This window comes from Coregonus clupeaformis, chromosome 27 (genome assembly GCF_020615455.1).
Source record: "Coregonus clupeaformis isolate EN_2021a chromosome 27, ASM2061545v1, whole genome shotgun sequence".
Taxonomy (NCBI): domain Eukaryota; kingdom Metazoa; phylum Chordata; class Actinopteri; order Salmoniformes; family Salmonidae; genus Coregonus; species Coregonus clupeaformis.
In genome coordinates this window covers 44,114,329-44,141,346 of record NC_059218.1, presented here as the reverse complement: position 1 = coordinate 44,141,346, position 27,018 = coordinate 44,114,329, and the positions used below count along the sequence as shown (strand labels likewise).

The window sequence follows — 27,018 nt, the reverse complement described above, 5'->3', positions numbered from 1 at the left end:
GAATATCCTTTAGGTGTCACGGTTTCGGCCGAGGCTGCTCCTCCTCCTTGTTCGGGCAGGCTTCGGCGGTCGTCGTCCCCGGAGTACTAGCTGCCACCGTTCGATGTTTCATGTTTGTTTGGTTTTGTCTGTTTGTACACCTGTCCCTTGTTAGTGTTTGATTTGGTTGCCTATTTAGTTTTCGTGTGTGGGGACAGGTGTTATGTGGTATTGTTTATTGTCAAGCTGTTGCTCTTTTGTATTACTCTCGTGTTTGTTGTTTTCCGAGAGTCCGCACTGTGTGCGCTATCTTCATTTTACGCACTGTGTGTGTTGTGCGTAATTTGTATTTTGCCTCCCGGTTGGGTTGGCTGTTCGCCTGTTTGGTGCTGCATTTTGTTAACTAAAGTCTGTTGACGAACGCCCGTGTTTCCTGCGCTTGATTTCCTCACCGCATCTACACTCAGCTACTGACATTAGGCCTACATTTCTTATTATTTATTTATATTGTCAATATATCTTTGTTGTAAATGTTTTGGGGCAGGACTGGTGGCAGTTGTGAAAAACGTAAATAGTTGGAAGAGTTGCAGAGTTAATTCGAAATTATGTCATTATTACATTGTTGAATAGATGTTATTTTCATTAGTGAGGCTATTTTCTCCTGAACCACATGATCTATCTATTATAGACATGAACACAGATATCAAGAATATGAAAAAAAGATGAATACATAAAAAAAATGTAAAGTATAAATTACCAAAGTTACATTTACATTTACGTCATTTAGCAGACGCTCTTATCCAGAGCGACTTACAAATTGGTGCATTCAACTTATGATAGCCAGTGGGACAACCACTTTTTTTATGGGGGGGGGGATATTAGTATTACCAGGTATTCCTTAAAGAGGTAGGGTTTCAAGTGTCTCCGGAAGGTGGTCAGTGACTCCGCTGTCCTGGCGTCGTGGGGGAGCTTGTTCCACCATTGGGGTGCCAGAGCAGCGAATAGCTTTGACTGGGCTGAGCGGGAACTGTGCTTCCGTAGAGGTAGGGGGGCTAGCAGGCCAGAGGTGGATGAACTTAGTGCACTCGTTTGGGTGTAGGGTCTGATCAGAGCCTGAAGGTAAGGAGGTGCCGTTCCCCTCACAGCTACGTAGGCAAGCACCATGGTCTTGTAGTAGATGCGAGCCTCAACTGGAAGCCAGTGGAGTGTGTGGAGGTGCGGGGTGACATGAGAGAACTTGGGAAGGTTGAACACCAGGCGGGCTGCGGCATTCTGGATAAGTTGTAGGGGTTTAATGGCACAGACAGGGAGCCCAGCCAACAGTGAGTTGCAGTAATCCAGACGGGAGATGACAAGTGCCTGGATTAGGACCTGTGCCGCTTTCTGTGTAAGGTAGGGTCGTACTCTGCGAATGTTGTAGAGCATGAACCTGCAGGATCGGGCACCGCTTTGATGTTAGTGGAGAACGACAGGGTGTTGTCCAGGGTCACGCCAAGGTTCTTTGCACTCTGGGAGGAGGACACAATGGAGTTGTCAACCGTGATGGTGAGATCATGGAGTGGGCAGTCCTTCCCCGGGAGTTACCATAGTTTTCCAAAATTAAATTACCGGTCAGACTTTATTTGGATAGTCCGGATTTTCCATCTGTAGATGCTCTGCAGATGGTCATACTATCAACAAACTATCTGTTGATAAGCAACTTCTTGCTAAGGTTACGGTTAGGATTAGGTTTAGAATAAGGGTTAGGGTAAGGGTTAAGTTTAGGGTTAGGATAAGGATAAGGTTTAAGATTAGGCTTAAGGTTAAGGTAAGGTAGTTAGTTTAAATGTTAGGGTTGCTTCGTTGCTCGGTGGAGCAAACAGGCAGGCAGGAGAGAGAAACTATGGACAGCAGACCAAAACGTGACTGTGGGCTTTGTCCCAAGCAGAACATCGGGCGGTTAGACTGACATTTCAAAGTCGCCCACCAACTTAAGTCTGGTACTATCAAATGGAGGCACGCTATGCTTGCGAGCCGGCTTTCAACTGACAGACAGCAGCCCGAACCAGAGCAGCCAATGCAGTGGAACGATGGTGGTGGAATGCAGCTGGAGCCCCGGGAGAGCACTGGGACTTTGCCGAGGGGCGAGAATGAGCGGTCGGCTTGTGTCTGAGTGGTATAGCCAGTGTGAAGCCCAGGGTTCGGCACCATCCACGTTAAAAATCGATATTACACGTTTTCTGCAGTAGCTTCTGCAGTTCCGACCGAAGACTCTGCGGGCCAAAGCCGATGGAATTAGGAAGGTGTTACTCTGCTTGGCAAAGATGGATCGGGAGTCGCGGCAGACCCTGGCAACGCACATAGCACAATATCGCAAGCGCTGTACAGACAAGGTGCTCAGCGCTGAGGAGTTAGGCCGGTTCGTCGAGCTGAGTTCGCTGGCTATTCCTTCGGTTCCCAAAATACTGGAAGTCCGAGCCACCTGCTCTGACAGGCGTAGGTTTGTGGTTCTCATAACCAGCTGGTTAGCAATATATATAACGGGACGAGGCGATCCCCAGTCACCATGTTCAGTGAAAGGGAATTTATGGAAGTAACCCAGGCAAGTGGGGGTGATCAGCTGTGTGTTGCAAGCCATAAAACAAACTATAGTGTTGTGAGTGTAGAATTGTAATGTCGGATTCAGGAGGACACTTGGCTTAAGCAGTTCCATCAGCTCAGGCCTCATCTGAGCGGCTTCAGCGCAGACACGGAGCAATTCTTTTTCACGTCCTGCGGCAAAACGTACGATAATCTGGGGGACTATGTGGGCCAGATATTTGCTGAGTTTGGCATTGGTAGTAAAGTGACGTTCGGCACACTTCGACGAAGCATTGCTACAATGGACCACATGTGTCACCGTGCTTGTCACGGTTCAGACAGACGACAAGAGGACCACAATTGCGTCACACCAGAAAGTTTATTAAAACTTAAGGGAGAAGGGAAGTAGGGAGTGAGTGAAGGCTCCAGGGGTTATCCCGTCCAATGTGCTGGGTCTGTGCCCCCCCCCAGTGGCAGCGGTGCGTCCGATGACGCCGGTGGTTGGTGGTCCAGAAGTCCTGGGGGAGGAAACACAGACACAACGGGGCGGATGAAACAAGGCAGAAGTACAGTTCAAGGGAAATCCAAATACGTTGTAGCAAGGCAGAAGGCTGGTCAGAGTTACCGGGGTCGGAGAGTAGTCAGGAGTCGTAATGGCAGAAAGCAGGTCTGGTTTTCCTGGGGCAGAAGAGTATCCAAGAATCAGGCAGGTCCGGGGTCACAAAACAAGGGTGAGCCAGAAGCGCGAGCACACAGGTTCGGGGTGTGAGCTTTGCAGACGATCTGACAAAGGGAGAGCTGAGAGACGGGACTTTAAATACTGGGAGAGGTTAGTGGGTAATGCAGCGCAGCTGGCAGAGTAATTAGAGCCGAGCAGAGCAGGGACAGGTGGAGCTCGTTAGGCTGAGTAGAGAGAGAGAGATGAGCAGAGTGGAAGATAGTGGAAACACATTAAGGTGGTAACCCGAGCGGAGTGAGAGGGCTCATGACAGAACCCCCCCAAGGGACGGCCCCAGAAGTCCCAAGAGCAACACCACGCCGGGCGGGAGGAGGGGAGCCGGAGGAGGGCTAGAACTCCTCCGAACGGTCCGAGCGAACGCCCTCATCCTCGGAGGAAGCCGGAGGGCCGTGGTCGGGAGATGGGACAGGTCCCGAGACAGGATCAGGCACAGGACAGGAAGCCGAGCGGGCAGGACGGTTAGGGATCCCTCTGGGGCGGCCCCTACGGATTGCAGGTTGATCAGGATGCCGTTGGTGGAAGGCGGTGATGAGAGTCCTATCCACAATCCGACTAGCTGGCACCCAGGTCCTTTCCTCAGGTCCATAGCCCTCCCAGTCAATGAGGTACTGGAGACCCCTACCCCTCCGTCTGGACCGAAGCAGGCGGCGGACGGTGTAAACCAGACCACCATCGACGAGCCGTGGAGGAGGAGGACAAGGCGCAGCAGGGACCAGCGGACTCTCATGAATGGGCTTAATCTTAGACACATGGAAAGTGGGGTGCACCCTCATGGAATTAGGCAGTTGGAGCCGGACAGCAGTTGGGCTAATCACTCTTATGATAGGGAATGGGCCAATGAACCGAGGTGCCAACTTCTGCGACTCCACCCTGAGTGGCAGGTTCCTTGACGACAACCACACCCTTTGACCAACATGGTAGGTGGGAGCAGGGATTCTCCGACGGTTGGCCCCGGTAGTGTAGCTGGCAACGGATCTGAGAAGTGTGGCTCGGGCCTGTGACCAGGTGCGGCGACATCGACGGGCAAACGCAAGTGCAGATGGGCAAGTAACCTCCCCTTCCTGACTGGCAAATAGAGGAGGCTGGTATCCATAAACACATTGGAAAGGGGACATACCGATGGCAGAGCAGGTCAGAGAATTGTGTGCGTACTCCACCCATGTCAATTGCTGCGACCAGGAGTGGGGGTTGCGTGAAGTCATGCATCGCAGTGCCTTCTCGAGCTCCTGATTTGCCCGCTCTGACTGCCCATTGGATTGGGGATGGAATCCGGAAGTCAGACTGACTGTGGCTCCCAGCAGGTGACAGAACTCCTTCCAAAAAGCGGAGGAGAATTGTGGACCACGGTCAGAAACTACATCCTTTGGCAGTCCGTGGATCCGGAAGACGTGTTCCAGGACCACCTGGGCGGTCTCCTTGGCGGTTGGGAGCTTGGGGAGGGGAATGAAGTGTGCCATCTTGCTGAATCGGTCAACTATGGTGAGAATGACGGTCTTGCCCCTTGAAGGGGGCAGCCCCGTGACAAAGTCAAGGGCGATGTGAGACCAGGGACGTCTGGGCACAGGCAGGGGCTGCAGCAATCCGGCTGGGGGCTGGCAGGACGACTTGTGTTGGTTGCAGATGGGGCAGGCTTGGACGAATTCCCGTACATCCTTTCTCAGAGCGGGCCACCAGAACCTCTGGGCGAGCAGGTTGTAAGTGCGGGTGGAGCCAGGGTGACAAGCTAGGCGGGAGTCATGTCCCCACTGAACGACCTGGGACCTTAGGTTTTCGGGGACAAAAAGGCGGTCAGCTGGGCAAGTGCTGGGACCGGGCTGGTTACGGAGAGCTTCCAGCACCTGTTCCTCAACAGCCCAGGTCAGAGCTGCTACGATGCAGGGACTTGGCAGAATCGACACAGGATCCTTGGAGGGGTTGTCATCCTTCTGGAATTGACGGGAGAGGGCGTCTGGCTTGGTGTTGCGTGATCCAGGCCGGTATGACAGAGTGAAATTAAACCTGGTGAAGAACAGGGCCCAGCGGGACTGCCTGGAGTTCAACCGTTTGGCCGTGCGGATGTACTCCAAGTTCTTATGATCGGTCCAAACGAGAAATGGAATGGTGGACCCCTCCAGCCAGTGACGCCACTCCTCCAAGGCAAGCTTCACAGCCAGCAGCTCTCGGTTCCCTATGTCGTAATTGCACTCAGAGGGGGACAACCGACGTGAGAAAAAGGCACAGGGATGGAGCTTCCTATCCTCCGCAGCCCACTGAGAAATCACAGCACCAACTCCCACATCCGAGGCGTCCACCTCCACAATGAATTGCCGGTCCACGTCAGGCATCTGGAGGATGGGAGCGGAGGTGAACCTTACCTTGAGGGTACTGAAGGCCTTGTCGGCTGCTGGGGTCCAGGTGAAGGGTTGCTTGGTGCTGGTTAGAGCAGTGAGAGGGGCAGCAACGGTACTGTAGTTCCGGATAAACTTTCTATAGAAGTTAGCAAACCCCAGAAACTGTTGCAGCTTCTTTCTGTTCTCCGGAACTGGCCATGACGTGACTGCTGATACTTTGGCAGGATCCATTTGGATACTTCCCTCTGCCACTATGTACCCCAGGAAGGCCACTGTCTTGACGTGAAACTCACACTTCTCTGCCTTGGCGTAGAGGGAATTCTCCAGAAGACGATGAAGGACTTGCTGGACATGGCGGGTGTGTTCAGACAGGTTTCTGGAGTAGATTAAGATGTCATCCAGGTAAACGAAGACAAACTTGTTTAACATGTCCCGCAGTACATCATTCACTAGAGCCTGGAACACAGCAGGAGCATTGGTGAGGCCAAAAGGCATAACCAGATACTCGTAGTGGCCTGTTGGTGTATTGAATGCGGTCTTCCATTCATCTCCCTCCCGGATCCGCACTAGGTGGTAAGCGTTTCTGAGATCCAACTTGGTAAAAACAGTGGCTCCCTGGAGCAACTCAAAAGCAGAGGTGAGCAGAGGGAGAGGGTAACGGTTTTTCACTGTGATGTCGTTGAGTCCCCTGTAGTCGATGCAGGGGCGAAGAGATCCGTCCCTCTTCCCCACAAAGAAGAAGCCAGCACCAGCCGGAGATGAAGATGAACGGATCAATCCTGTGGACAGAGAGTCATTGATGTAGTCCTCCATGGACCTTCTTTCAGGAGCAGACAACGAATAAAGACGGCCCCTTGGAGGGGCTGTTCCAGGGAGGAGGTCGATGGCACAGTCGTACGGTCGGTGAGGGGGCAGAGATGTGGCTCTTGCTTTGTTAAACACTTCTCTGAGACCATGGTAGCATTCTGGGACATGGGAGAGGTCAGGGGCGGAGTTAGTAGGTACTGGCCGAGGGGTAGTGCGGCAGCAAGCAGGCAGGTTCGGTGGCAGTCCTCTCCCCACTCCCTGATCACCCCGGTCACCCAGTCGAGCTGAGGGTTGTGCCGGGGCGGAGCCATGGGTAACCCAGGATGAGGGGTTGGCCTGGAGAGGGGAGCAGGTGAAACTGGATAGTTTCTTGATGGTTTCCGGACAGACCCATCAAGACCGGGGCCGTGACATGAGTGACCGATCCGAGTAAGTGTCCGTCCAGTGCCCGGGCAGGAATAGGAGGTGTCAAACGGAGGTTCTCCAGTCCCAGTTGGCGTGCCAGCTTGATGTCCATTATGTTGGCTTCGGCGCCAGAATCCACCAGAGCAGCCAGGGTGTGAGTAGAGTCAGAGAGGCGGAGGTGAACTTGCAGCAAGGGTTTGCGGTCGGAGGACTGGATGGTCATTGAGCTCAACCGGACTCCCCCTATGCCCGGTGAGCTTCGGCTTTTAAAGGGCAGGTTACCACACGATGTCCATCACCTCCACAATAGAGGCAGAGGTTTGAGGTGAAGCGGCGCTGGCGCTCTGCAGGAGTGAGAGAGGCTCGCCCAATCTCCATAGGCTCAGACTGATCAAGCTGACTTGGGTGAGTGGCAGTAGCTGACAGGAGCCCAGTCGGATCTCTCCGAATGCCGGTAGTTGGTGGACCTTGGCGCCCCCTCTCACGACGACGGGTCTGTATCCTTCTGTCGATCCGGACAGTCAGTGCGATGGCTTCATCAAGAGTGGAAGGCAGTTCATGGGAGACCAACTCGTCCTTGATATAGTCAGCCAAGCTATGGAAGAACGCGTCCACCAACGATGGTGTGTTCCAAGAACTTCGTCTTGCCAGGGTTCGGAAGTCGATGGAATGGTCTGCGACTGTACGTCTGCCTTGTCGAATACTGAACAGTTCACGAGACGCCTCTGCGGTTGGTGAATCCAGGTCAAACACCTTCAGCATCTCCTCAGCAAACAGGTCGAAGGTTGCACATGCGGGGGTTTGACGTTCGAACTCTGCTGTTCCCCAGAGTCGAGCTCGGCCCGTCAGGTGAGTGATGGCATACCCGACCCTAGCCCCCTCCGTGGCGAAGGTCCTTGGCTGCAAGGAGAACTGAAGTCGGCAGCTAGTCAGGAATGGCCGGACCTGGGTAGAATCGCCGTTGAACCGCTCGGGGTTTCCAATCTTGGGTTCCGGGGCAGCGGCTGAAATGACCGGGGCAGGTGACTCGGAGGCAGGGCTGGTGGGCAGACTGGCTGGGGTAAGGTTGGTGAGGAGTTGAATGATCCTGGCGAGTTGTTGTTGCTGCTGCTGGGACTGCTGCTGGTGCTGCTGGAACTGCTGATGCTGTTGGTGGCCGACCTGAAGCAGAGAGGTGATGTCGCCGCTCATGCGGCCTAGCTCTCTCTCAGTGTGTTCCAGGCGTAGCATGGCGGTGGGTTGCTCAGGTTCTTCGGTTTCCATGTCGGGGGAAGTGTGCGCTGAGTCCATGATGGTCAGATCGTACTGTCACGGTTCAGACAGACGACAAGAGGACCACAATTGCGTCACACCAGAAAGTTTATTAAAACTTAAGGGAGAAGGGAAGTAGGGAGTGAGTGAAGGCTCCAGGGGTTATCCCGTCCAATGTGCTGGGTCTGTGCCCCCCCCCAGTGGCAGCGGTGCGTCCGATGACGCCGGTGGTTGGTGGTCCAGAAGTCCTGGGGGGGGAGGAAACACAGACACAACGGGGCGGATGAAACAAGGCAGAAGTACAGTTCAAGGGAAATCCAAATACGTTGTAGCAAGGCAGAAGGCTGGTCAGAGTTACCGGGGTCGGAGAGTAGTCAGGAGTCGTAATGGCAGAAAGCAGGTCTGGTTTTCCTGGGGCAGAAGAGTATCCAAGAATCAGGCAGGTCCGGGGTCACAAAACAAGGGTGAGCCAGAAGCGCGAGCACACAGGTTCCGGGTGTGAGCTTTGCAGACGATCTGACAAAGGAGAGCTGAGAGACGGGACTTTAAATACTGGGAGAGGTTAGTGGGTAATGCAGCGCAGCTGGCAGAGTAATTAGAGCCGAGCAGAGCAGGGACAGGTGGAGCTCGTTAGGCTGAGTAGAGAGAGAGAGATGAGCAGAGTGGAAGATAGTGGAAACACATTAAGGGGGTAACCCGGCGGAGTGAGAGGGCTCATGACAGTGCTACGCATAGTCTGCCTCGTAACGCCAGCCGGGCCCGGTCTCTGATTGAGGCACAAATAAATCCATGATCCACTGTTGGCTAAATAAAGTATATTACTTTGAAATTCACCCTTGTGTGTGTGTGTGTGTGTGTGTGTGTGTGTGTGTGTGTGTGTGTGTGTGTTTGGTCATGGTTCATTTCCAGAGAGAGGAATGGGATGGAATAGTAAGTATGTCGGGCTGGGTCTCTGAAGGGCCAGGGTGCACAGAGCTGAAGTGACAGGCGAAGGGGGAGGGCAGGCAGGGCAGGGCAGGGCAGGGCAGAGTAGGCCCAGAGGCCTGGAGGTCTGGACTTAGCCTGTGCATTCTGCCCAAACAGATCCACAGATTACGCAATCTCTATTGCACCCACACTGCCCTTTCCCACCTGGACAAAAGGAGCACCTATGTGAGAATGCTGTTCAATGATGACAGCTCAGAGTTCAACACCATAGTGCCCTCCAAGCGCATCACTAAGCTAAGGACCCTGGGACTAAACACCTCCCTCTGCAACTGGGTCCTGGACATCCTGACGGGCCGCCCCCCAGGTGTTAAGGGTAGGCAACAACAAATTGTCCACGCTGACCCTCAACACGGGGGCCCCTCACAGGTGCATGCTTAGTCCCTTCCTGTACTCCCTGTTCACCCACGACTGTGTGGCCACGCACGACTCCAATACCATTACATTTGCCAATGACACAACGGTGGTTGGCCTGATCACTGATGACGATGCGACAGCCTATAAGGAGGAGGTCAGTGACCTGGCAGTGTGGTGCCAGGAGAACAACCTCTCTCTCAACGTCAGCAAGACAAAGGAGCTGCTCGTGGACTACAGGAAAAGGAGGGCCAAGCACGCCCCCATTCACATCGACAGGGCTGTAGTGGAGCGGGTCGAGAGCTTCAAGTTCCTTGGTGTCCACATCGCTTAGGACCTATCATGGTCCAAACACACCAAGACAGTCGTGAAGAGGACACGACATTGCCTATTCCCCTCAGGAGGCTGAAAAGATTTGTCATGGGTCCTCAGATCCTCAAAAAGTTCTACAGCTGTACCATCGATAGCATCCTGACTGGTTGCATCTCCTCCTGGTATTGCAACTGCTCAGCCTCTGACCGCAAGGCACTTCAGAGGGTAGTGCGTACGGCCCAGTACATCACTGGGGCCAAGCTTCCTGCCATTCAGGACCTCTATACCAACACCCACCCGTAGTATGCGCTCCAGCAGGTATATCTCACTGGTCATCCCCAAAGCCAACACCTCCTTTGGCCGCCATTCCTTCCAGTTCTCTGCTGCCAATGACTGGAACGAACTGCAAAAATCTCTGAAGCTGGAGACTCTTATCTCCCTCACTAACTTTAAGCATCAGTTGTCAGAGCACCTTACCGATCACTGCACCTGTACACAGCCCTTCTGAAATTAGCCCACTCAACTACCTCCACCCCATATTGTTATTTATTTAGCTCATTTGCACCCCAGTATCTCTATTTGCACATCATCTCTTGCACATCTATCATTCCAGTGTTAATACTAATTGTAATTATTTTGCACTATGGCCTATTCGCACACACTGTATATATATTTTCTGTGGTATTTTTGACTTTATATTTTGTTTTACCCCATATGTAACTCTGTGTTGTTTTTTTCGCACTGCTTTGCTTTATCTTGGCCAGGTTGCAGTTGTAAATGAGAACTTGTTCTCAACTGATTAAATAAAGGTGAAATAAAAAATTAATTAATAAATAAATAAATAATAATGCTTCTGTAGGGGGCAAGGGTCCGGTCTAGGATCAGTTTGGATTATATACTGTAGCTTTCTGACACTCTACTGTCTGATTTAATCTTAGAGACAAAATATAACTTGATTATGCAGCATTAAAATTGACAAATTTGACAAAATGTTCAAATCAAATCAATTTGTATTTGTCACATGCGCACAGAATACAACAGGTGTAGTAGACCTTACAGTGAAATGATTACTTACAAGCCCTTAACCAACAATGCAATTTTTTGAAAAATAAGTGTTCAGTAAAAAATGGATAAGTAAATACATTTTTTATAATAATCATAATAATAACAGTAGCGAGGCTATATACAGGGAGTACCGGTACAGAGTCAATGTGCGGGGGCACCGGTTAGTCGAGGTAATTGAGGTAATGTGTACAAGTAGGTAGAGTTATTAAAGGTAAAAAAAACAAAGACAATATAAAGAGAGACCTAGGACATGACACGACATGATTTGAACAAATGGTGATGTTCCGTGTGGGCGTGTTAATCAAAGACGTCTTCTATGTAATCTCATCCTCATTCCAATAATTTTTCTCATTCCTCAAACAAGCAATTGTGTTCATTTCCTCATGCATGGTCCCAAGGAAATTATTGTGTGTGTGTGTGTGTGTGTGTGTCTTACATGCTTGAGTGAGTGTGCATGTGTGTGGGCATCCGACCTCAAGGCACTACAGAGGGTAGTGCGTACGACTCAGTACTTCGCTGGGGCCAAGCTTCCTGCCATTCAGGACCTCTATAGCAGGTGGTGTCAGAGAAAGGCCCTAAAAATAGTCAAAGACTCCAACCACCCAAGTCATAGACTGTTCTCTCTGCTACCGCAAGGCAAGCGGTACCGGAGCGCCAAGTCTAGGTCCAAAAGGCTCCTTAACAGCTTCTACCCCCAAGCAATAAGACTCCTGAACAGCTAATCATGGCTACCCGGACTATTTGAATTGACCCTTTTTTTGCACTGACTCTCTCGCTCTGTCTCTATGCACACTCACTGGGGACTCTACCCACACACTCACACATACTACAATGACACTCCAACACACACATGCATACACACACACACAAAACACACACACACGCATATTGACGCCACACATACATTCACATTCCTTCACACTCTTCACATACGCTGCTGCTACTCTCTGTTTATTATCTATGCATAGTCACTTTACCCATACCTACATGTACACTACCAGTCAAAAGTTTGGACACACCTACTCATTCCAGGGTTTTTCTTTATTTTTTTACTATTGTCTACATTGTAGAATAATAGTGAAGACATCAAAACTATGAAATAACACATATGGAATCATGTAGTAACCAAATAAGTGTTGAACAAATCAAAATATATTTTATATTTGAGATTCTTCAAAGTAGCCACCCTTTGCATTGATAAATAATAATAATATAATTAGTCATTTAGCAGACGCTCTTATCCAGAGCGACTTACAGGAGCAATTAGGGTTAAGTGCCTTGCTCAAGGGCACATCGGCAGATTTTTCACCTAGTCGGCTCGGGGATTAGAACCAGCGACATTTCGGTTACTGGCACTTAACCACTAAGCTACCTGCCGCCCCTAAGCTACCTTGATGACACTCTTGGCATTCTCTCAACCAGCATCATGAGGTAGTCACCTGGAATGCATTTCAATTAACAGGTGTGCCTTGGTAAAAGTTGATTTGTGGAATTTCTTTCCTTCTTAATGCGTTTGAGCCAATCAGTTGTGTTGTGACAAGTTCGGGTTGGTATACAGAAGATAGTCCTATTTGGTAAAAGACCAAGTCCATACTATGGCAAGAACAGCTCAAATAAGCAAAGAGAAATGACAGTCCATCCTTACTTTAAGACATGAAGGTCAGTCAATACGGAACATTTCAAGAACTTTGAGTGCTGTCGCAAAAACCATCAAGTGCTATGATGAAACTGTCTCTCATGAGGACCGCCACAGGAATGGAAGACCCAGAGTTTCCTCTGCTGCAGCAGATTCGTTCATTAGAGTTACCAGCCTCAGAAATTGCAGCCCAAATAAATGCTTCACGGAGTTCAAGTAACAGACACATCTCAACATCAACTCAACATCAACTGTTCAGAGGAGTCTGAGTGAATCAGGCCTTCATGGTCGAATTGCTGCAAAGAAACCACTACTAATAAGAAGAAGAGACTTGCTTGGGCCAAGAAACACGAGCAATGGACATTAGACTGGTGGAAATCTGTCCTTTGGTCTAATGAGTCTGTGTCTTTTGTGAGACGCAGAGTAGGTGAACAGATGCAGAGTAGGTGAACAGAGGATCTCCGCATGTGTGGTTCCCACCGTGAAGCATGGAGGAGGTGTGATGTTGTGGGGGTGCTTTGCTGGTGACACTGTCAGTGATTTATTTATAATTCAAGGCACACTTAACCAGCATGGCTACCACAGTATTCTGCAGCGATATGCCATCCCATCTGGTTTGCGCTTAGTGGGACTATCATTTGTTTTTCAACAGGACAATGACCCAACACACCTCCAGGCTGTGTAAGGCCTATTTGACCAAGAATGAGAGTGATGGAGTGCTGCATCAGATGACCTGGCCTCCACAATCACCCAACCTCAACCCAGTTGAGATGGTTTGGGATGAGGTGGACCGCAGAGTGAAGGAAAAGCAGCCAACAAGTGCTCAGCATATGTGGAAATTCCTTCAAGACTGTTGGAAAAGCATTACAGGTGAAGCTGGTTGAGAGAATGCCAAGAGTGTGCAGAGCTGTCATCAAGGCAAAGGGTGGCTGCTTTGAACAATCTCAAATATATTTTGATTTGTTTAACACATTTTTGGTTACTACATGATTCCATATGTGTTATTTCATAGTTTTGATGTCTTCATTATTATTCTACAATGTAGAAAATAGTTTAAAAAATAAAGAAAAACCTGGAATGAGTAGGTGTGTCCAAACTTTTGACTGGTACTGTACGTATTACCTCAATTACCTCGACTAACCGCACATTGACTCTGTTATTTTATTTTGTTACTATGTTTCCTTTAGTTTATTTAGCAAATTTTTCTTACTTTTTAACTCCGCATTGTTGGTTAAGGGCTTGTAAGTAAGCATTTCACGGTAAGGTCCACACCTGTTGTATTCGGCGCATGTGAACAATTTGATTTGATTTGATTTGATTATGACTGATGATTTTCAATCTCCCCAGTCCGTACCATTGTAAAGTGTTTTTTTATTATTTTTTGTCATGATCTATGTCATAGGTTGTGTTTGTGATGAGTACATGTGAAGGCGAAATCCTGTCTAGAATCTGCCTCATCATCTTACTGTAGAAGTGGAAACATCAATCATTCATCACAGGAATAATTCCAGTATCAGTCATGCCTAGTGATTAAAACAGGTTAGCCTGTGATCTCTCTGGCTGAGTTTACAAAGGCAGCCCAATTCTGACCTTCTTTCACTAATTGGTCTTTTGACCAATCAGATCATCTCTTCTGCACATAATTGGGCAAAAATAGAAAAAAAATATATCAGAATTGGGCTGCCTGTGTAAACTTATAACTGACATTGAGACATGCTTCTGTAGGGGGCAAAGGTCTGGTCTAGGATCAGTTTGGATGGTATAGACGTGCAGTGGGAGTTGCTTCTGTAGGGGGCAAAGGTCTGGTCTAGGATCAGTTTGGATGGTATAGACGTGCAGTGGGAAATGCTTCTGTAGGGGGCAAGGGTCTAGGATCAGTTTGGAAGGTATAGACGTGCAGTGGGAGTTGCTTCTGTAGGGGGCAAGGGTCTAGGATCAGTTTGGAAGGTATAGACGTGCAGTGGGAGTTGCTTCTGTAGGGGGCAAGGGTCTAGGATCAGTTTGGAAGGCATAGACGTGCAGTGGGAGTTGCTTCTGTAGGGGGCAAGGGTCTAGGATCAGTTTGGAAGGCATAGACGTGCAGTGGGAGTTGCTTCTGTAGGGGGCAAAGGTCTGGTCTAGGATCAGTTTGAATGGTATGGCTTTCTGATACTGTACTGTCTGATTTCATCTTAGAGAAACAATATAACTTGATTATGCAGCATTGAAATTGACAAAAGATGTATTCGAGTTTTTTTTTCTTTTTTCGTACACCTTTATTTAACTAGGCAAGTCAGTTAAGAACAAATTCTTATTTACAATGATGGCCTACCAAAAGGCAAAAGGCCTCCTGTGGGGACAGGGGCTGGGATTTAAACATACAAATATAGGACAAAACACACATCACGACAAGAGAGACACCACAACACTACATAAAGAGAGACCTATGACATGATTTGATCAAATGGTGATGTTCCGTGTTTATCATAGACGTCTTCTATGTAATCTCATCCTCATTCCAAGGCCTTTTCTCATTCCTCAAACAAACAATCGTGTTCGTTTCCTCATGCATGGTACCAAGGAAATGATTGTGTGTGTGTGTGTGTGTGTGTGTGTGTGTGTGTGTGTGTGTGTGTGTGTGTGTGTGTGTGTGTGTGTGTGTGTGTGTGTGTGTGTGTGTGTGTGTGTGTGTGTGTGTGTGTGTGTGGGCAGTTCAGTGTACTTCAGTGTTATTGTGTGCACGTGCCTCTACTGTACGTGTATATTAAAGCAGAGTCCGCACTCAGAGTGACACAGACAGAGAGACAGAGAGACAGAGAGAGAGACAGAGAGAGAGACAGATAGAGAGACAGAGAGACAGAGAGACAGAGAGAGAGAGACAGAGAGACAGAGAGACAGAGAGACAGAGAGACAGAGAGACAGAGAGAGAGACAGAGAGACAGAGAGAGAGAGACAGAGAGACACACAGAGAGACAGAGAGACACACAGAGAGACAGAGAGACACACAGAGAGACAGAGAGACAGAGAGACAGAGAGACAGAGAGACAGGCACCATGTATCCCTCCCCGTCCTCACTGCTGCTGCTGATGGTCTCCAGCTCCTGGGCCGCCCACTTCTACGGAGGAACAATGACCTTCAACCCCAGAGGGAGCAACCCAGACGGAACCTACACGGTAAGACCAGTGACATCAGGCTGCTTTTAACTAGCTTTTTTTTTGCTAGTAAACAACCAGAATTTTGGAAACATTCAAGGATTTTGGGGAGTTTTTATAACATTATTCTAACATGAATAATATAACCCAAAAAGAACCAATCAACTTAGTGATGTCACGACTTCCCCCGAAGCTTTGTTTTCTCCAGTGCGCCGTTAAACCGCACTGTAGTGTTTTACGCATTGCTGCATACCGCTGTATTTCCTGAATAAACCATTTATTCGTGTCAAATACACTGAAAATGGAATACAAGCGTCTTAAATCTGGAATCCTTAACGTCCGTTTGCGATATTACAACAACAAAGAGGTTACTGCAAACAACAAACACAGTTTTTTCCCCTTGGACATCATTGTGTAATTTATTGACGGTCCCAAACTAGCCCCCGTGACTTAATTAAACGTGCATTATATAATAATAATAATATGCCATTCAGCAGACGCTTTTATCCAAACCGACTTACAGTCATGCGTGCATACATTTTTGCGTATGGGTGGTGCCGGGGTTTGAACCCACTACCTTGGCGTTACAAGCGCCGTGCTCTACCAGCTGAGCTACAGAGGACCACATCAATCCGAAGTCAAAACAACTATTGTTGCACATCAGTCGGCTGAAGCTAATTGGCGAAATAATTTGGCAAACTCTTCCCACCTGCAAACACAAACAAGAGCCACCCCAAAACCAACTCACATTTGAATTCTGTCGTGGCATTTCTTAATGAACCAAATCTAAAACGAGGCCAAATCAGGAAGTGCAGTCGCCCTTGGACATTTTTATAAAGTGGTGGTCGTTGCAGGTGGACCTTCGCTATAAGACAGGATTTCACAGCTGCACCTTTTCTGATACCTGGGTTTGTGTCAGTGGGGACTGTGGGACTCGGACTAGTCTAGCGGTTCAGACAGTGGACCAGGAGATATCTGGAGCCTGGTGTCAGACAGAGGGACTCATGACAAGACACGTCTCCAATAACACACACACTTTTGATCTGCGGTGAGTGATCTGCATTATATGTGATGTCATAAGTTCATTAGATAAATGTTTTATAAGTTACATCAGTTGGATCTTCCATCCAATACTAACATGTTTATGTACCTGATCTGTAGTTACAGTGTACAGCTAAGTTATTGCATCCTGGTAACCAAAGTAGTTATAGGGCCAATGGGCAACATACAGTTGAAGTCGGAAATGTACAGACACTTAGGTTGGAGTCATTAAAACTAGTTTTTCAACCACTCCACACATTTCTTGTTAACAAACTATAGTTTTGGCAAGTCGGTTAGGACATTTACTTTGTGCATGACACAAGTAATTTTTCCAACAATTGTTTACAGACAGATTATTTCACTTATAATTCACTGTATCACAATTCCAGTGGGTCAGAAGTTTACATACACTAAGTTGACTGCGCCTTTAAACAGCTTGGAAAATTCCAGAAAATGATGTCATGGCGTTAGAAGCTTCTGATAGGCTAATTGACATCATTTGAGTCAATTGGAGGTGTACCTGTGGATGTATTTCAAGGCCTACCTTCAAACTCAGTGCCTGTTTGCTTGACATCACAGGAAAATCAAAAGAAATCAGCCAAGACCTCAGAAAAATAATTGTAGACCTCCACATGTCTGGTTCATCCTTGGGAGCAATTTCCAAATGCCTGAAGGTACCACGTTCATCTGTACAAACAGTAGTATGCAAGTATAAACACCATGGGACAACGCAGCCGTCATACCACTCAGGAAGGAGGCGCGTTCTGTCTCCTAGAGATGAACGTACTTTGGTGGGAAAAGTGTAAATCAATCCCAGAACAACAGCAAAGGACCTTGTGAAGATCCTGGAGGAAACAGGTACAAAGGTATCTATATCCACAGTAAAATGAGTCCTATATCGACATAACCTGAAAGGCCGCACAGCAAGGAAGAAGCCACTGCTCCAAAACCGCCATAAAAAAGCCAGACTACGGTTTGCAACTGCACATGGGGACAAAGATCATACTTTTTGGAGAAATATCCTCTGGTCTGATGAAACAAAAATAGAACTGTTTGCCCATAATGACCATCGTTATGTTTGGAGGAAAAGGGGGGATGCTTGCAAGCCAATGAACAACATCCCAACTGTGAAGAACGGGGGTGGCAGCATCATGCTGTGGGGTTGCTTTGCTGCAGGAGGGACTGGTGCACTTCACAAAATAGATGGCATCATGAGGAAGGAAAATTATGTGGATATATTGAAGCAACATCTCAAGACATCAGTCAGGATGTTAAAGCCTGGTCGCAAATGGGTCTTCCAAATGGACAATGACCCCAAGCATACTTCCAAAGTTGTGGCAAAATGGCTTAAGGACAACAAAGTCAAGGTATTGGAGTGGCCATCACAAAGCTCTGACCTCAATCCTATAGAACATTTGTGGGCAGAACTGAAAAAGTGTCTGCAAGCAAGGAGGCCTACAAACCTGACTCAGTTACACCAGCTCTGTCAGGAGGAATGGGCCAGAATTCATCCAACTTATTGTGGGAAGCTTGTGGAAGGCTACCCAAAACATTTGACCCAAGTTAAACAATTTAAAGGCAAATACTAATTGAGTGTATGTAAACTTCTGACCCACTGGGAATGTGATGAAAGAAATAAAAGCTGAAATAAATCATTCTCTCTACTATTATTCTGACATTTCACATTCTTAAAATAAAGTGGTGATCATAACTGACCTAAGACAGGGAATTTTTACTAGGATTAAATGTTAGGAATTGTGAAAAACTGAGTTTAAATGTATTTGGCTAAGGTGTATGTAAACTTCTGACTTCAGCTGTACGTACACCCCAATCCATATGTACAGTATTTGAACAGTGAAACTATAATTTTAAATGTGGCCCTATACTCCAGCATTTTGAATTTGAGATCAAATGCGTCATACGAGGTGACAGTACAAGAAATGCTCCTTTTATTTGAAGGTATTTTTCACTATCCTCCACAATAAACAATCACACACAAATACAAGGGGGCAGAGGGAACACTTATACAGGTACTGATGAGGGGATATGAACCAGGCGTGTGTAATAAACAAGACAAAACAAATGGAATGATGAGATTAAGAGCGGCAGTGGCTAGAAGGCCGGTGACGATGACCGCCGAAGCCTGCCCGAACAAGGAGAGGAGGTAGCTTCGGAGGAGGTCGTGACACTTGGTTACCACCTTGACCAAGGCCCTTCTCCCCTGATTGCTCAGTTTGGCCGGGCGGCCAGCTCTAGGAAGAGTCTTGGTGGTTCCAAACTTCTTCCATTTAAGAGTGATGGAGGCCATTGTGTTCCTGGGGACCTTCAATGCTGCAGACATTTTTTGGTACCCTTCCCCAGGTCTGTGCCTCGACACAATCCTGTCTCGGAGCTCTACGGACAATTCCTTCGACCTCATGGCTTGTTTTTTTCTCTGACATGCACGGTCAACTGTGGGACCTTATATAGACAGGTGTGTGCATATCATGTCCAATCAATTACATTTACCAGAAGTGGACTCCAATCAAGTTGTAGAAACATCTCAAGGATGATCAATGGAAACAGGATGGACCTGAGCTCAATTTCGAGTCTCATAGCAAAGCGTCTGAATACTTATGTAAATGAAAATGGTAAAAACCTGTTTTAGCTTTGTCATTATGGGGTATTGTGTGTAGATTGATGAGGGGGTGAAATTATTTAATCAATTTTAGAATAAGGCTGTAACGTAACAAAATGTGGAAAAAGGGAAGGGGTCCAAATACTTTTCGAATGCACTGTATTCCTCAATATTAAAAGAGACATGACGAGCTGCTAATAATAATAATAATAATAATAATAATAATAATAACAAAAAGACAGGTCTATTGATTCACACGGCTACTCATTCATTGCGTAGGGCGTTTTATGTTTTGTAATAGTGTTGAATAAAAACAGCATTGACAGTGCTGAATTAAAAAGTTAAACATGAACTCACTCATAAAAACAGCAGCTCTTTGCTGTATTCTTTGACAGTCTCTCTCTGGTCATGTTATACGTTTATGAAATCTCACGTAGGCTAGTATCAAACGTTGTTGTGGATGCTGTAGGTAAGTAAGGTGATTTGAGCTATCAGATTGACCAGCGCAGTAGGCGCACTCAATTTAGCCACAGATCTCCTGGTAGGTAGGTGGGTTTTGTCTTTTTCTGAAATATGAAGGGAGTTCAAAATGGGTATACTTCGCCTACCCGGTGTGCAGGTCATCTGAATCAACCGCACCTACTGCCAAAAGCGCAACAGAAACAATTTAAAAGTAGTGCAAGCTTTTATCGTTGGCTTTTCTACAGAAATGTTTGGTGATCGACTAGGAATACCTTGGCGATCGACTAGGAATACCTTGGCGATCGACTAGGAATACCTTGGCGATCGACTAGGAATACCTTGGCGATCGACTAGGAATACCTTGGCGATCGACTAGGAATACCTTGGCGATCGACTAGGAATACCTTGGCGATCGACTAGGAATACCTTGGCGATCGACTAGGAATACCTTGGTGATCGACCGGTTGGTGGCCACTGGTGTGGCTTCTGTAACTTTCTCAGTCATCATTATTCATGATTCATTCAGGATTTTTATTAATCATGGCACTATCAGGATTAATTTAGAAGTGTTCAGAAACATCTTATCTACTCAGTAACAAAATTACTTCAGTCATATTATTCACCATTCACTTCCTATTGGGCAAAACATAATCCTAAACGCAACCAAAACAAACTGCAAATGGATCCAACAAGTTCGCAGAGTCACAAGTTTGATGTATTCATTGCGTGCTAAGAATATGGGACCAAATACTAAACGTTTGACTACTTTAATACACTGTAAGCCAGTTTTGTCCAAATACTTATGACATCGTCAAATGGGGGAGACTAGATATACAAAGTGCTTTCATTTCTAAACGGTAAATCACATTTGTATGAAAATACCCTCAAATAAAAGCTGACATTCTGTACTGTCACCTCATATGAAACATTTGATCTCAAATCCAAAATTCTGAAGTATAGAGCCATATGAAATGTTTAAGCTTCACTGTCCAAATACATACGGAGGGCAGTGTATTGTCCCCATTTCTGGTTATTGTATCCTGGTTACCAAAGTAGTTATAGGACCTATGGGCAACATACACACTGTCCCATTTCTGGGCAACAGTATATAAAGGAAAAAACCCACATTGATGAATAAACACAGTACTGTACGTGCTGAACTACTCACCATATACAGTAACAACAAGAGTGTTTAGGAGTGTTCAAGGTGTTTGGTAACTCAGTCTTTCCTTCTTCTTCTGTCTCTTACATCATTACAGTATGGATGGGGGTAACTGGATATCCACCATTAATAATGTTTTGGGTTGGAGGCTGTTGACTCATGTGGATCTTGGGGTCAGGTCTGACACGGGGAAAGCCAACCGATCTCCACAGACCACCGTCATACCTCTGATGCGGTAAATACTCCTATTACTCATAAAGGACTACATAACCATTTATATCTGAGCAATATTTCCAACTGTTATTTACTGGTATTCGTAAAACCAGATATACCTATTAGAGATTCATATTTATTTCAGTGTAAAAAAAAGTGATTGTATGAGTCTGTGTTGTATTGTATAAAGGGTCCTGTAATAATAAAGTCTCTCTCCCTCTCTTTCGCTCTCTCCTCTCACACCCCCTCTCTGTCTCCCCCCTCTCTCTTCCTCTTCCTCTCACTCTCCCTCCCCCTCTTCTCCCTCCCTCCTCTCCCTCTCTCACTCTCTCCCTCCCTCCTCCCCCTCTCTCCCTCCCTCCTCCCCCTTTCTCCCTCCTCTCCATTCACAGTGTCCCAGTCAATTGTCATAGAGATTTCAACCTGTTGTCCTTTGACCCGGACGGGGATACGGTCAGATGCAGATATGCAGTACCAACAGATGAGTGTGACACATCTAGTAACCTTCCTGGTGTTGACTTTACTCTACGAGGGGTTAGTATCCAAAATAAACCAAAAACAAATGGACAATGATGACAGTGGTGAAAGGGTATAACAAGTTAAGAGTTATATTTGGTATATTGGGAGTTGATAAGTTATTGTCGATGACAATAACGTGATTGCTATAACTTTCCAGGTTGAGGGTCCCAAGTTAGTGTATGAGTAAATGCTGCCACCTAGTGGAGAGAGATAGCTAATGGAATAAGACAGGAACTGTACGAACAGAAGTACAAAGTTCAAGCGTTTTGTTGAGTGTGTAGGTGTCACCCATAGAGAAAAACCTCATTTAAAGAAAAGGAGTTTAGCTGAAATGGCACCACTTAAAAAAGGGCAGTCTGCAGTTCTATCAACAACAAAGCCGTGACTCCACCACTATTTCGGTAAACAGCTGAGGGATGAGGTTGGAGAAATGTAACCACTCTAAAAGTCACAGACAGAGCTATGGATGCAAGGACTCCATGATATCAAATGTATAGTTTTAACCATGTTTTGAGGCTAGTTTACAATTAACTTGTTTACAAACAATAGAGTAAAACAAGCTTATATTTGGGGTTCTAATGAGGTACGACAGTTGAACTAAGCCCCTGAGGCATTTGTGAGTTATATACTTCAAGAATCAATGGGTTTATATAATTATTTTAAAAGTTAAAAAAAAATATATATATATGTATGAAGGAATTGTGGATTGCCCCTTTTAATCTTGTTTTTATCTTCTCCCTTTAGGACTGCACCTTGTCATTTTGGAGCAACAGTAACACCACTGGAACATATGCAGTTCAGATGATGATGGAGGATTTCCCTACTCAGTCCATCTCCCTCTCCTATACCGATGGCTCTCAATCTAACAGGACCTCTGGCCATACACTCAGCAAACTGCCCGTTCAGTTTGCAATAACAGGTATATACAGTGAGGGGAAAAAAGTATTTGATCCTCTGCTGATTTTGTACGTTTGCCCACTGACAAAGAAATGATCAGTCTATAATTTTAGTGGTAGGTTTATTTGAACAGTGAGAGACAGAATAACAACAACAAAAATCCAGAAAAACGCATGTCAAAAATGTTATAAATTGATTTGCATTTTAATGAGGGAAATAAGTATATGTAATCCCCTCTCAATCAGAAATATTTCTGGCTCCCAGGTGTCTTTTATACAGGTAACGAGCTGAGATTAGGAGCACACTCTTAAAGGGAGTGCTCCTAATCGCAGCTTGTTACCTGTATAAAAGACACCTGTCCACAGAAGCAATCAATCAATCAGATTCCAAACTCTCCACCATGGCCAAGACCAAAGAGCTCTCCAAGGATGTCAGGGACAAGATTGTAGACCTACACAAGGCTGGAATGGGCTACAAGACCATCGCCAAGCAGCTTGGTGAGAAGGTGACAACAGTTGGTGTGATTATTCGCAAATGGAAGAAACACAAAATAACTGTCAATCTCCCTCGGCCTGGGGCTCCATGCAAGATCTCACCTCGTGAAGTTGCAATGATCATGAGAACGGTGAGGAATCAGCCCAGAACTAAACGGGAGGATCTTGTCAATGATCTCAAGGCAGCTGGGATCATAGTCACCAAGAAAACAATTGGTAACACACTACGCCGTGAAGGACTGAAATCCTGCAGCACCTGCAAGGTCCCCCTGCTCAAGAAAGCACATATACAGGCCCGTCTGAAGTTTGCCAATGAACATCTGAATGATTCAGAGGAGAACTGGGTGAAAGTGTTGTGGTCAGATGAGACCAAAATCAAGCTCTTTGGCATCAACTCAACTCGCCGTGTTTGGAGGAGGAGGAATGCTGCCTATGACCCCAAGAACACCATCCCCACCGTCAAACATGGAGGTGGAAACATTATGCTTTGGGGGTGTTTTTCTGCTAAGGGGACAGGACAACTTCACCGCATCAAAGGGACGATGGACGGGGCCATGTACCGTCAAATCTTGGGTGAGAACCTTCTTCCCTCAGCCAGGGCATTGAAAATGGGTCATGGTTGGGTATTCCAGCAAGTACTAAGTCATGTTTTGCAGAGGTGTCAAATACTTATTTCCCTCATTAAAATGCAAATCAATTTATAACATTTTTGACATGCGTTTTTTTGGATTTTTTTGTTGTTTTTCTGTCTCTCACTGTTCAAATAAACCTACCATTAAAAGCATAGACTGATCATGTCTTTGTCAGTGGGCAAACGTACAAAATCAGCAGGGGATCAAATACTTTTTTCCCTCACTGTATATGAGATCTAAAAAGGCTCAGTTTACACGTAGCCTGTCATGTAGCCAGTCATGTAGCCAGTCATGTAGCCAGTCACGTAGCCTGGGTACCAATCTGTTTAGCCAACGTTCCATTTCTTGTACTTCATGTCATTGTGGAATGTTGGTTAAACAGACTGGTACCCAGGCTAGATGTCATGTGTTGTATCTCAAAACACCATGGGTTGTCTTCTAGTCGACCCCGTGGTGCCATCCTGTACGGAGGGGGTGTACATACCCATGTTCCTGTCTCCAACGCCAGCCCAGGGTGCACTGCTCTACGCCTCCGCAGACCATCCCCTGGAGATCACTGTCAGAGCACAGGCTACCAACTCCGTGTAAGAGAAACAACGTGGAGACACTTCACTTAGCCGATAGGTTTAACCAAAATCAGGGCTGTCAAACTCACTTCCTGGAGTGCCCGGGTGTGTGTGTGTCTCCAGGTATTTGCTCCTCCCTTGTACTTGATTGATATATTATAATATAATAGCTTCTTAGGACCTACCCTCATCTGGTTTTCTAGGTCTTTAATTGGAAACAAATTGAAAATGAAATAACAGAAACCAGCTGACACATGGCCCTCCAGGAACTGAGTTTGACCCGCTGGCCTAATGCATTATGACAGTCAGAGAAGCACTTTGTAAAATGATTTCTCACCACTGGGTGGAAGCACTGACTGTGGATCTAGACCCTAGAGACCATGATGACATTAGTTTAGAGTACACTACAGAGTACTCAAGATAGACAAAATTTGCAAAACTGATCTGTTTCCTGTTTCCTGCTCTGGCATGTACAGTAAATGCCTAAATACATTAATATGGGTAATCAATCAGCTTTATTCATGACATTCATATGGGTATTCAATCAGGTTTATTCATGACATTTTCATAGTGCAAAGGGAGTGTAAAACATTACCATAAACCTTATTATAATCTGTCAGTGTGATTTAATTCAAAGCTTTTCTTCAACACTGTCAGTTATAAAGAAGAGACTATTCGTGTATTGCTCAATTGACTAAACTTTAGTTAAATAATCCGCTCCTTATAACGCACATTGTTGAAGAACAGTGCCTAATTAAATCACACTGCCAGATTATAATAAGGTTTATGGTAATTTTCGCACATTGCTTTTGCACTATGAAAATGTGGCCCCGTTGTCTTTTCCTCTCCCTGTGCTTAAGGGTTTCAGAGCTGTTGATGAGTGGACCTGGCTACATCACAGAGAACACCACTAGCCCAGGAGAGTACCTTCTAAGATGGACGCCTACTGATGATGAGGAGGGAGGGTACTATCCTGTGTGCTTCATCACTCAGGGAGTGCTCGGCAGGTCAGTCTGCAGCTAGTTTAACTTGACACTTATGGCACAACAGAATGTGTTCTCAATGACTTACCTGATTTAAATAAAGGTCAAATAAAAAACGAAAAACTTGAACTTGAAACTTGTTTAACCAGGCATTTCTGTAGCCTACTATTAAGACTATTGAATATGAATGCCTTTAGTTGATTGGGTAATATGATTGGAAAGTATCAACAGCAGACAAAAAACAAGTTGTCTTTAACCACTACATTGGTTTTAACGGTGTGTGGTTTGTTTTATTTTGTAATGCTTTAATAAAATGCTGTGTAAACAAAGATCTGAACAGTGTAACGGTTGTTCTCACTTCTGTTGATCTCAGTTCCAGTTATCACTCTGAGCTGCGCTGTGTGATCATCAGCGTTAACTCAAGGGGTGGGTATAACTACAGCATGTTCTCCTGAAATTATTGATCCCATTTCTGGTGTTCTGGTAGTTTCACTGCTACAGAGAGATGCTAGTTAATAAGCATGTTAGAGAGAAAGGCATAACTCCCAATCAACCAACCAACCAATCCATCAATTTATGTTTGTCTGTCTGTCTTTGTGCTACAGCCATCACAACCACAGCTGAGCCTACAACCCCCCCTCCTCTGACAACACAACTCACAACCACACCGGTTGCAACTACATTTCCAACTACCACCCAACCAACTACGGAACTCACAACTTTCAGTACAAACCCAACCACAGAACTCACAACTGACCTCAAAACATTCAGTGCACGCCCAACAACTGAACTAACAACTGAATCCACAACTCAGCTTACAACTACCACAGCGCCCACACCTACTGACTTCACAAATGTCAGTACAAACCCAACCACTGATCTCACAACCAACGGTGCGGGCAATACAACAATGAGTAGTGGGCCTAGTAAGTATGGTATTAACATTTGTTCAAACTTTTAAAAAAATTTTTTTGTGTGTTATAACAATTGTAACCCATTGTGTATCTACAGGATACATTGTTGGACTGAGGATGAAACTCTCCTCTCTGACACCATTGACAGATGATTACATCAGAGAAATTGTCTTACAGCAGGTCAGTGTCACTCTGTCAGATCAGACATGTTCATACAAAGCTAACATCAGGGTTCTCCTCAGCTCTACCTGATAATCACGTCTACCACTGTGTCTGTGTGCAGCTCCGCGAGGAGCTGATCAGACGAGGGCTGTCAGGGAATGTCACACTACGCCTGAGAGCCACTCAAGAGATCAGCCCCTGAGGGAGGAACAGGAATTCATCTCAAGTTTCTTGCACTCAATTGTCTTTTCTTCCCGGCACCGATTCTGCAGACAGTGGTTATTTTTGAAAAAGAAGGGTTTACTTGCAATGACTGTATATGGTTGTCTTTTACAAATCTCTGGTGGACAGACGCAGGTACCCCAATGGTGGAACAGACGCTGGCACCCCAATGGTGGAACAAGCTCCCTCACGACGCCAGGACAGCGGAGTCACTCACCACCTTCCGGAGACATTTGAAACCCCACCTCTTTAAGGAATACCTGGGATAGGATAAAGTAATCCTTCTATCCCCCCCAAATTGTAAAGTGGTTATCCCACTGGCTATAGGGTGAACGCACCAATTTGTGAGTCGCTCTGGCTAAGAGCGTCTGCTAAATGACGTTAATGTGCCCTTGAGCAAGGCACTTAACCCTAATTGCTCCTGTAAGTCGCTCTGGATAAGAGCGTCTGCTAAATGACTAAAATGTAAAAATGTAAAGGTACCACAGTGGAGGCTGCTGAGGGGAGGACGGCACATAATAATGGCTGAAATGGAATATAATTGCCGGAATGGAGTGAATGGAATAGTATCAAATGGAATAG

At 46.3% G+C, this 27,018-nt stretch overlaps 1 protein-coding gene across 1 annotated transcript; it reads left to right on the top strand.

Moving 5' to 3' along the window:
- The first annotated feature begins 15,435 nt into the window (after nucleotides 1-15,435).
- On the top strand, nucleotides 15,436-26,631 carry LOC121541290 (mucin-3A). Its single transcript, XM_041850274.2, has 11 exons — nucleotides 15,436-15,573; nucleotides 16,407-16,600; nucleotides 20,932-21,069; nucleotides 21,440-21,581; nucleotides 22,311-22,485; nucleotides 24,032-24,173; nucleotides 25,016-25,162; nucleotides 25,512-25,564; nucleotides 25,744-26,064; nucleotides 26,150-26,232; nucleotides 26,336-26,631. Exons 1-11 carry the CDS (start codon nucleotides 15,454-15,456, stop codon nucleotides 26,414-26,416), a joined length of 1,596 nt encoding a protein of 531 aa, XP_041706208.2. The 5' UTR covers nucleotides 15,436-15,453; the 3' UTR covers nucleotides 26,417-26,631.
- Nucleotides 26,632-27,018: the final 387 nt, after the last annotated feature.